The 11,112-nt window shown below is 46.9% G+C and overlaps 1 protein-coding gene across 1 annotated transcript; it reads right to left on the reverse strand.

The window, feature by feature from the left end:
- Positions 1-41: 41 nt before the first annotated feature.
- On the reverse strand, positions 42-11,021 carry IKBKB (inhibitor of nuclear factor kappa B kinase subunit beta). Its single transcript, XM_061472463.1, has 21 exons — positions 10,873-11,021; positions 10,698-10,792; positions 9,955-10,072; positions 9,171-9,240; positions 8,188-8,276; positions 7,986-8,075; positions 7,535-7,659; positions 6,618-6,725; positions 6,203-6,332; positions 5,739-5,933; positions 5,392-5,506; positions 4,890-5,013; positions 4,485-4,636; positions 4,315-4,376; positions 3,463-3,572; positions 3,160-3,209; positions 2,535-2,634; positions 2,200-2,347; positions 1,903-2,030; positions 1,198-1,288; positions 42-659 (listed from the first exon to the last, which is right to left on the reverse strand). Exons 1-21 carry the CDS (start codon positions 10,975-10,977, stop codon positions 591-593), a joined length of 2,274 nt encoding a protein of 757 aa, XP_061328447.1. The 5' UTR covers positions 10,978-11,021; the 3' UTR covers positions 42-590.
- Between the last annotated feature and the right edge of the window lie 91 nt (positions 11,022-11,112).

An 11,112-nucleotide genomic window follows, 5' to 3' on the forward strand; every position in this document is an offset into this window, starting at 1 on the left:
ATCTTTCCACCACTCATGGTTTAGAAACCTGCACAGTGAAAGCAGCTTTTTCATCAAAATGTTATTGAGGGTATCAAAAAGAGCAAACCAAAAGTTTACATGTTTTAGATCATTTTCGTTCCCATATAGGAAACAATTACCAGGTAAGTACAACCATTACACTTAAGGAAAAAAGTGCAAATCAGCAAAGTTAAGAAATAAAGTTCACAGTTCAAGTATATTAGGAAGGTGACATCTACCAGTGACTGTGCAAGCTGACTGCACGCAGTGTCCGTTGTTCATCAGAAAGCCTAAAAGGCAGCAAAACAACCACATGTGATGCTTAAGGGAAGATACATCAGGACAAAGAGTAAGAATACCTGCTGTCTTAAGGCACGATTCAGAACTTTTCCAAGCACTTAGAACAGGCATTTCCTACTGTGTCTTTGTGGAAAAAAGGTCCAAGAGGTGGTTACTAAAAGCTAGGCCATGTGTATCACATAAGCAGCAGGTGAAAGTAGGAGGGACTTGAACTTCCCTTCTCAGAGGCAGCAGCTTTTCACAGTTGCCTTCCTGAAACAGCATGTCTTCAAAAGGCAGCTGAAGTGATTTTACATCTGGGTTTGTTCTGGACTGTTTATTTCTTCTACCTGAAGCTGCAGCCAGCTCCAATCTAGAGCCTAAAAGGAACAAACAGAAGGACAACATTGAATACAGTTGAGATTGCTCCTGAATAAAAGGGAAGTAATTTAAAAGATTTCTACTGTAACCAAGTTGGTCAATACAGTTTCATGATGAACCATGAGACTGCTGTAAAGGAAACCCTTAAGCTGCTTATTTTCTCTATTATTTAACTTTCTTTTTAAGATTCTGCTTCATTAAATAAGCATCCCTGCCCACCAGTGTATTGCCACCACCAGACCAGCCCCATTTTAAAGTGTTTGTCACAGCTCAGGTGCCCAGCACATGGCTCCCCTCCTCAGCAAGCAGGGAATATGTCAGTCAGTTCAAGTGGGGAAATGGGTGCTTTCTATCTCCCATAACTATTTCTCTTTGTCCAAGAGTCACATACAGATTTCTATTAGCTGTATTACTTATTACAAGCAATTATTTCTGTATTGCTTATTACAAGCAATTATTTATTACTGTATTACTTATTACAAGTGTGAAACTGTGAGCTTCCCCAGTCCATTTACAGAAGAATATCAAATATGTTACCATGAAGCTCTGCTCCTGATCCTTCATTGTGTCATGCATCACATTTTCTAGTTGGCTACAGAGTTTCTGTGATTCCAGCAGTAGCTCCTCACTGAAAGGGACAATTATTACACAGTTATTGTCCATAGAATTTTTGTTTGAAGACATGCTGCCTCTACCTTGAAGAAACCTTTCTGGCAGGTATGCTGAATATTAACCTTTATCAGTCAGTCCATAAGCTAGTATTTCATATTGCAACTGGGAAAGTCAGTGGCATCCCCAGATATACAGGGCAGGGGAAAGGAAGCATCTTCCAAGCTGGAGTTGGGTTCTTACTATCCAGAGTCACTGTTAGAAAGTTACAGAAGAGCCCAGAAAGGATAACATACAAATAAATCAACAAACCAAAGGCTGTCGTTCCAAATGGTGACTGCAAACCAGAGCTACACATGCTTGGTTATAGCAGTGTCTCCTTTATGATACAGCTTGGCTACCATCACCTTACATGATGATGCTCCAACAACTGCTGTTGGCAGTGTACTTCAAGTGAGCCCAACCATTCCAGATAAAATGAAGACTGGGAAGCCCAGCTATAGGCAGAAAAGACTGCTGACAATGGAAGCTGAACACAGTGAAGAACAGAAAGCTTGTGCGTCATTACACAAAGGGGGAGCCCCAGCGTTGTAGTGCTGGCATTAGCAACTACAGAGCAACATGCTGCCTTACCTTTTCCTGACAGATTCTGGTAAGTTGTAGGTTCCAGAAGGGACCTGCAGTAGCAGGTGACTAGGACTACCAAGACGTGATGTGTTCATGCTCTCCGGACTGCCAGTAACAGGACCACGTACTTTACTCTGAAGAAAAGACAGGAGATTCACATTGCAATTATTACCCCTGACTTCCAGCAGCTCTGACTTTAATATGAACTCAAAATAACAGAGAAAAGAACCATACTAAAGGTACTATTAATGTCAATAACCTGTACTACAAACCAAATGAAACTGGAGCTTTTATTTCACTTACACAAGCAATTTTCAGCAAGTTCCACAGTTCTTTCTGGCGTTTCTCCTGAAGCCGAACAACTGTTTCCTCATCTTCATTCATCAGATTCATCACCTTCTCCACTCTGGGGAACAACTCCAGTGCCTTCTGCTTGCAAACTACAGTTTTACTATCACAAGAATAAAATCAGATCACAAATGAGCCCCTGCTTTAGGGGAACATTCCTGAAGCGTCTTCTTTCCCGTAACACTGAGATCTCATTAGCTGTACATATGCTCTTTTTTAAACCTCTAGAACAAAACCTCTTGCTGAAAATGCTTTTAACCCTCAATGAAAGCTGATTCTACAAAGCTTACCTCAGCTGAGCATAAATGACTCGGACTTTCTTTTCAAAGCTCTGGATTGCCTGTAGGAGCAGTCGTACTATTTCTTGGCTGTCACCGCTTGTCCTCTGGTCTAGAATGAGAGTCAGAGTGTAACACAGAAAGGTTGGTTTATAGGACAGAGTGAGAAGATTCTTAGTGGTTTGTTTCTACTGTTTCTTCAATCCTCAAACATCCCAAGTTCAGGGCATGCAAGTTTGAGGGGGATGAACTGCACTGGATTTTAGCCACCTTCTTCAGAATGATGAGGACTGAAACAGTTGGTAGGCTGGGTCTAATACCCAAAAGGTCTAATGTTCCCAAAGGAACAGCCTCTCATCTTCCCTATACAGAAGCAGCACCATATGCTTGCAGCAACAGCTTGCTCTGAGAAGTGCTCCAGAGTTGTTAAGAGCTCAAAAGCTGCCAAGAAAGCAAGGCTGACCTAATTTAAAACTGAATTCTTGACTCCAAAAAAGGGGGAGTCCAGTAGAGTCCATGTGCAGGCAGCACACAGGCAGGCTACAATGTAGAGGAAGTTTTCTCAGTGCTCATTACTGCATCTCCAAAGTTACTATGCACACAAAGGAAGCTGACTTTGAGATAAAATGTCTTTTACCTCTTGGCTTCTCTCTCAATCTCCGGTACAGCTCTCTGGCTTGTTCTTCTCTAGAAAAAGGCACAAGAACACATAGGACTTTCTCTAGAACCTAAATTACAAAGTAGTTCGAGTTCAAATCTTATACAGCAGTCTGTCCTGTCAGACTGATAACACATAAGGAGTCAAAAGCTGTCTTCTAGCATCAAAGTCCACCCAGTCCCCCCCAGTTTGGGCTGAAGAGACAGCACTTTCATTGTCTTGCAGTGAGTAAGCTTAGCTAGCAATACTTGTGCATCTGAAATTCAAGGTAGTTCAACTCACAAATCCTCCAGTGTTCCTCCTTGTTTACGACCTAGTGGGCTTCTCTGCAGGTCCACAATGTCTGTCTGCAGGGCCATCATCTTCTTCACTAGCTGATCTACATCATCCTCCTGAAAGCAGGGAGGAACATAAGCAACGGGACAGTTCTATCCTAAGAGACATTACCACTCACACTGGCTCTTCCTTTCTCATTTGCATGTCTAAACACACCTCCCATTCATCATTGCTTTGCCCTTTTTCTCTCAGCACACAACCACTCCTGCTCCTGGCACCCCAAATTCTGGCTTTTCACTTGGAACTCGTTCCCATGCAGAAGCTGCTGCTTGCTGACAGTCATTCTGCCCTCTGCGTCCTTCCAGCAGAGGAGGACCAAGTGCTGGAAAAGAATAAGGTATCAACTAGTCACTTCTCATTCCTCATCCTTGCCCCTACTTAGAGGGGTCACACTTTCTTGTGTCAGAAGGCTGGATGATTTGGATGCTACCAAGAAAGGGAAATTATTGCCTTTTCAAAACTCAAAGCTGATGCTTACAAGCCTTGTGTTCAATCCTCTAATGGTTCACTTTCCCATTCAGTTTAACCTGTTCCACACCTCTTTCAGCTATCCTGGCTCCAGGACTGGGTTAGCAGACAGCCAAGTGCAACTGTTGCCGTGCCTCCTCTCACAGTCCCCAAGACTTCCCCTTTTCCTCTAAGCCTTACGAACACAGCGAGTGTAAGTACTGGTAATGGACAAATATGGTGCCACCTAAACCAAGGCAACATGACATCTGGAACCAGCCCAGACACAAGAAGTTTCTATTTAAGGGAAGACAAGAAAGAAAGAGAGGATAAACAGATTTTAAAACATACCCTCCCACAAAGTTCCACAGCTTGCTCCATCTCCTTCCAGGCAAACAGCAGCTTCTCAGAAGCTAAAGGAATAAAAGAAAAGTGACTGCTTTTGTCAGGTTCATACAGGAAAAAGGTAGCTATTCTGTGGGGATAAAAGGCATAAAAAGTTTGTCAGATGCTATACTCACTAATTCCAAATTCAATCTGCTCTTTATACTTCTCCAGATCGATCTGAATGCTTGTTTTAAAGAAGTCCAGCTTTGCTTTCAGCTGCTGGGAAAGGGATGCCATGGAATTCTTCATCTTTGAGAGAGTACTATTGTAACGCAACAGATTCATCCTACATGGACAAAGAGAAGGCCCTATTACCTTCTGAAACTAAAAGTGTAGACTTCCCCTTATATCAAAAGTAGATACTTCAGAGTGGAGTAGTGAGCACAAAAGCAGCTGTGCAGGGGTCAAAACTTTCAGCTTTCCATTAATGGCTCCACTCATGGTCTTCCCCATTGCAACAGGGTCCCATTCCTGGCCTTTCCCTTTCACCCAGGAGCAAAGGCAGAGATTTAAGTACTGTAGAGAAACTGCCACCGTACATGGCTGCTCGCTGTCCCTGCTGAAGCCGGTTACAGTCCTCCTTCAGCATCCGGATTGTGTGCCAGATCTGACCCCATACCTTCCTCAACTGGAAAAAGTGGAGATTCTTCTTTGGATCCTGAACTGGAAACAGAGGGAGGAGGAGAAACATCCATATCAGCGTGAAACCCAGAAGTAGTGTTATCCCATGACAAAACAAACCAAAACGTCACTCTCCTGAAGGGCATGCTACACCTTGAAAAGGCTACAGTTGGCTAACCCCTATGCAGCTTCCCCAGTACATCTTATATATACTTACATATATTTTGGGGAAATGAAACACTTCCTTTCCTCAGTTACTGTGACAAACTGGATGAATGCTATGCCAGTCCATTTTACTGCTTCTTCAGCCCCAATATGCAAAAGCTCCCGCTACTCTTTGCACATGAATCACACCACAGAACACAGGCAACCCTCTCGAGGCTGAGAACCTCTCACATTCATGCTAGAGAAAGTCCTTACGGATGCAGTCAACGCTTTCTGGATGAGGACGCAAGGCAACCTGAGCCTCGTAGGTAACTTTCTGGTTATCGAAGAGGAAGAGGAGGTCTGTGTCTGCAGCTGCAGTGTCATTCACCTGCAGAAGACAAACGACCCAGCTAGGTTCTTTCAGAAAAAGCAAACCTCAGCACCACCATAAACACAATGGTCCTCCTCAGTCAAAGACTGAACACCAAAGGTAAGAGGGTGGCATTTGGTCTGGGTGGTTACTGTGACAAAAGCCTGCTAGAGTACCAGGGAGTGCTGCCAACATCAGAGCAGTGCCTGCTGATTCACTCAGCAGAAAGGGAGGGAGTACCCAGACTCACCTTGCTATCAGCTGTATGTTTAGTGGCCAGCTTCTGGGAGAACAATGCAAGTCCAGCTTCCTGCAGTAGCTCCTGATCCTGTTCTGGGATACCCGTATCTAACTTGATCCTGGCCTTCACACTCTGCAGAGTCTCCTCCTCTGTCACAGGGTAGGTGTGTACAGTTCCAGTAACCATGTTCAAAACGTGAAGCAGCTACAAGAGTGGTGTGACATGAGAAGGGCTGAAGATGCAATCTCAGAAGCAAGCACGCAGAAAAGCTATTTGTTACTCCCAGCAAGCTCGGGGAATATCTGTCCTCAGGTAAGCAAGATAAAACAGTCTGTCACTATCTGTCAGGAGATAGCTAAATCAAATTCCGTGCTGCTCCTCCTCCTAGGTCTATGATTTAAGCCTCCTCTCTCATGGGCTACAGGCAACTTCTCTTTGAAAAGCTTTTCAGGCTACACAGACCCATTGCTCACCTTCAAGTTCAAAATGTCATCCAAAGCTTTGAAACACCCATTGGGTCCATAGGTAGGATCTGTACCTCTCTGCCGTGGGTGCCACATTAACATGAGTTGCAGCCATTTCTCCAGCCTCCCAGCCAAAACACTGAAGGACCAAAACAAGGAGATCAGAAGAGGTGAAAGTGCATTTGTAGTTACTATATGGCCTGGTTGTCGCAGCAGGACTGATGAACAACTCCCCCCACCCATCATAAATGCAGTGTTTAGAAGGCAGAGATACACTCACGACTACACAAGTCTGACCAGGGACACAAGCATTGTGTCATGCACCCAATTTATTCTCAGGTTAACAGAGTAAGGCATATAATATAAACCTTTTGCAGAAGAAACAGTTTATCCCAGTGTGGCAAAACAGATTTCCAGTGCTCACCTGTTTAGATTGTTTGGGCAGGGTAAACTACTAGAAAATTTGACTTCTCCAGATAAGTCTTCGTAAACGACAATATCCAGCTCACTCTTCTGTCGTACTTTTGTATGCCTGATGAATTCAAGCAAGTACAGTGGTGAAATAATCATCATAGAATAGTCTGGGTTGGAAGGGACCTTAAAGATCATCTAATTCAATCCCCTGCCATGGGCAGGGACACCTTCCACTAGAGCAGGTTGCTCCAAGCCCCTGTGTCCAACCTGGCCTTGAACACTGCCAGGGATGGGGCAGCCACAGCTTCTCTGGGCACCCTCTGCCAGCACCTCAGCACCCTCATAGGGAAGAATTTTCTCCTAATCTATAAACCTCCCCTCTTTCAGATTAAAGCCATTCCCTGTTGTCCTATCACTACATGCCCTTGCAAAAAATCCCTCTCCAGATTTCCTGTAGACCCCCTTTAGGTATTGGAAGCTGATACAAGGTCTCCCTGGAGCCCTCTCTTCTCCAGGCTGAACAAGCCCAGCTCTTTCAGCCTGTGTCCGTAGGAGGAGCTCCAGCCCTCTGAGCATCTTTGTGGCCCTCCAACAGGTCTACATCCTTCTTATGTTGTAATCCTTCTTATGTTATAATCACCTGCTTTTCCCAGCCTCCATGTTAGTAGGCTCTTAAAGCTCCTCTCAACGGATCTAATACAGATGCCACTTTGGCTTCTGCTACCTACCCTGCAGAAGCCAGTCCTGATCCCAAAGAGTGAGGATCAGGAATGCTGAACTTGCTTAGGTAAGTCAAACTCCTGTGAAGGGAGTCAGCCTTTATAAAGGCAAGGAACATAGGGATACTATGGGGGCCACATTTCTAGTTCCTGTAAACAGGACAGTTCCATTGCATGCCCTCTTATCACCCAGCCCCAGCTCACTCACCATTGCACCGGCTGCCAGTTGGGTAGGAATGGCCGGAATCCTGTAATGCACTCGAAGGCCAGTGTGCCAAAGCTCCAGTAATCCACTGTCACCGTGTATTTCTGCTGTTCCAGCAGCTCTGGAGCCTGAGAGAGTTTACACAAATAAGACAAAGCCACCCATTTCTTAGCTCTCTCTATCCCTTAAGACCTCATTAACATTTGTATAACAGATGAAAGGCTGTGCTGAATGCTTTGTCTCTCATGAGCTTTGGGATCCATGCACCCAGGACAAGCAGAGGTTATTGGCACCTAAGGCTTCCTGTGAAAAGCCAATGTCAGCAAAAAAGCCCATTCACCTTTGCTAGCTGCAGCACCCCAAATGCACCTCATCCCAGCCCAAAGCCTGGTAACAGTTTACAATATCCCACTGCAAAACAGTAGCTGCTCTTCTGGCTTAACTCCTTCCTTACCAAGTACTGTAGAGTCCCAACAAAGGATGTGCACAGGCTACCCTGATCCAACTCCTTAGCATAACCAAGGTCAATGATTTTGTGTATTAACTGAAACACACAACAGAGAATAAAAACACTGGAGAGAAGTCCTGTTAAAAGCACACCATACAGCAGAGAAAGAACTTGTCTGTGCAGGCAGAGACACCTGGTTCCTGCTTACCCTTTGCTCTCCCTGCTGCAGCACAATGTTCTCTGGTTTCAAGTCTCTGTGGATAATCCTGTTCTCATGAAGGTACCTGAGAGCAGAAGCTGGGAGACAGAAAAAGCCACTTTTAAGGAGTATAACTAAAGGTGCCTAGCATGAGCTCAGTCAGGATTCATTTCTACCTAGTATAAGCATGGCTTTTGGGTCAAATCTTGTGTCATCAACACACAACTGAACTTCAAGTGCAAGAGGAAAAATCAGTGTCAAACACCTCTGGACACAGACAGTTTGCTCTCTGGGTATCATTTCCTGGTCACTACAGAGTACAAGGATGAGGCAGCAGAATACAAATGAGCACAAAGGATGGGAGATGATGCCTAACAGCCACACCTGCAGTAAAAGTAATGACAAATGCACATTTATCCTCTTGCCAGAAGCTCACTTTCTAAGCATACACCTACCCTAAATATACTTTTTATCTTCTCTCTAAGGCCTTAGTGCCTGTCCAGTTCTGCCTTGGCTGCTACTCTGTAAGATTACAACACAGCTTGATCAAAACACTGCACTCCAAAAGCATCTGGGCAGCACCAGGCAAGTGGCACCAGAACTGTCTAAAATTCCACGTAGTGGCTGCCCAAGTGCTAATGGAAACCCACTCCAGAGGCCTGACGGTCAGCTGCTAAGCTAAGGGTGAAATCTGATGTGCAATGTAAACTAAAGTCACTTGGCCAGTGTTCAGCTGTTCGGCCTCCCAGAAGATCCCAAGTGGCATTTCGGCTGGCCAAGAAAACCCATCTCTACATTTGGAAGAACACAAAAAAAATCAAAGGTTGGCTCTCCCACAGGGAGAATTGCAGAGCAAGACAGGAAACAAGTATACTCTTTAGAGGTAAGCCTAAGGTGGAGTCATTAAGCTCACTGCTTAATAGACTTAGAGTGGATTCAGCACTGAAAGGGCTTTCATACTTGAGACAACTGAAGGTATTGCTACGACTTACCGATATCAGATAACAAGATGAGAATAGCTTCTTCCCGCAAGCCACAGCAATTCTCCAGCTGATTCAGGTACTGCAAGAAAACAGCACAGAATAGTCTTTCCCTCCTGTATCCCAAGTGAACTTCAGTCCCACAAACTCTCACAGATGCAAGAAGTTCCAGTAACAGCAATGAAACTCTCTAGAATCACAAAACTCTATGGGGTTGTCACTGTCAGCAATAGCAATTACAGCTTCAGACCTTGGTCTAAGCACACAGGAGGAGAACAAAGTGGGTGAAAGAAGCCAGTGTCACCCCCACTTGCTTCTACTTGCTCCATCCTTTACAGCCATTTCCCCTGTGCCTAACAGAATCAGCTCAAATCTCAGCTCTAAGCTCTGGGTTTTATCTAGGAGTAAATTATGCTGAAGGTTAGAAAACCAGTAAGATCAGAATTAACCTCCTATGGCAGATAAGAGTTAATTACTTTCTGTAAGGGTACAGCCCACAGAGGTCTTGGCTATACACCCTGTTCCACATCGCTCACACATGCTCTCATGCTCTATGTGCAAAGTCGTCACAGTGTCACTTGCAGCCAAGCAAACACAAAAAGCTTCCAAAAGCACTTGTTTTCAAAAGCAGAACCTGGTATCAAGAACCAACCCACCAAAACCTGTTGTTGCCATGGCAAGAATTAGGCAGCATCAAGATGTGGAAACAGGTTTTACAGGGAAGCTTCAACAGAAACCCTAGGATCAGCTGAGAAGCTGATGATGTGGCTTTTCATCAGCACCGAAGGGAGCTCACCTTGCGGAGGTCTCCGCCTTGGCAGTACTCCATGGCCAGCAATGGCAAGTCATTTGGTGCAAGCTTCTGCATCCCTTCAGGGACATCACGGGCAGCCACCACATTGGGATGGTTCAGCCTGAGGAGCAGAAATGAGGCAAGTGTGCACAGTGAGTGGAACCAGGGTAACACCCGAAAGGTGTTCCGCAAGAGCTCTGCAGCATCGCGTGCTCACGGTCATCACACACAAGCCTACAAAGGCTTTAGTCCTTTTAGAACTTGTGAATTCTGAAGGTCTGTGATTCATCCATCCTTCATGGACCCAGACTCATCCCAACTCCTTTAGCTTCACATGCAGAGCATTCCTTCAAGGTCCTGAGAGCTACAGGCGCATGCCTCGCAACGGAGCGTGGCACAGTCCATCACCAGCCTCCAGGGAAGACCCAAGCCACGACCAGAGCGCTGCATCCACCAAAACCAACCCAGCACCCAGAGAACAACCCTCAACGGACAGGCCTAACGCCCGCGCTTCACGAGCAGCTCAGAAACGCCGCAGAACGGAGCCCACGGCCCGATCTGCGGCCGGAAACGCAACGCACGGTTCTTTACCGCGGGCCCCCTCCGGAGCGGAACGGAACGGAACCGAACGGGCTCCCCCCCCCGGAAGAGGCGGCCGATGGCCCCTCCCGCCGCCGTTAGGGCCGCGCCCGCCCGCCCCGGCGGTGATGGGGCACCGGGCCCGGCCGCGGTGCCGCCCGCCTCACCTCTTCATGATCTGGATCTCCAGTGCCCAGCGGTCGCGGTTGCGTGGGCTCAGCTCCTGCCGGCACTGCTTGATGGCCACCTGCTCGCCGGTCTCCTGCGGACACAGGGCGGGCTCGGCTGAAGGCGGGCGCCGGGCCGGGAAGGGGAAGGGAAGGGGGAGCGGCCGCCGCCTACCTTGTTGTGCCAGCGGATAACGTTCCCAAAGCCGCCGGTGCCGAGGCGCTCCTTCATCTCCCAGGGGCCGCAGGTCTGCGCCTGCAGGGCCGGCGGCCGGCTCATGACGGGGCCGCGCCGCTCCGGCTCCACAGGGCCTGGGCCGCCTCCGCCAGCGCTTCCGGCTCCGGCGCAAGCGCCCGCCTGCCCTTAAAGGAGCCGCGCGGAGCGGGAGCTGCCACCGCCGCTGCCGCCGCCGCT

The sequence above is a fragment of the Pezoporus flaviventris genome, unplaced genomic scaffold (genome assembly GCF_033815535.1).
Source record: "Pezoporus flaviventris isolate CSIRO_AGI_PZ_B2104156 unplaced genomic scaffold, CSIRO_AGI_Pfla_v1 ptg000071l, whole genome shotgun sequence".
In the NCBI taxonomy this organism is placed as follows: Eukaryota; Metazoa; Chordata; class Aves; order Psittaciformes; family Psittacidae; genus Pezoporus; species Pezoporus flaviventris.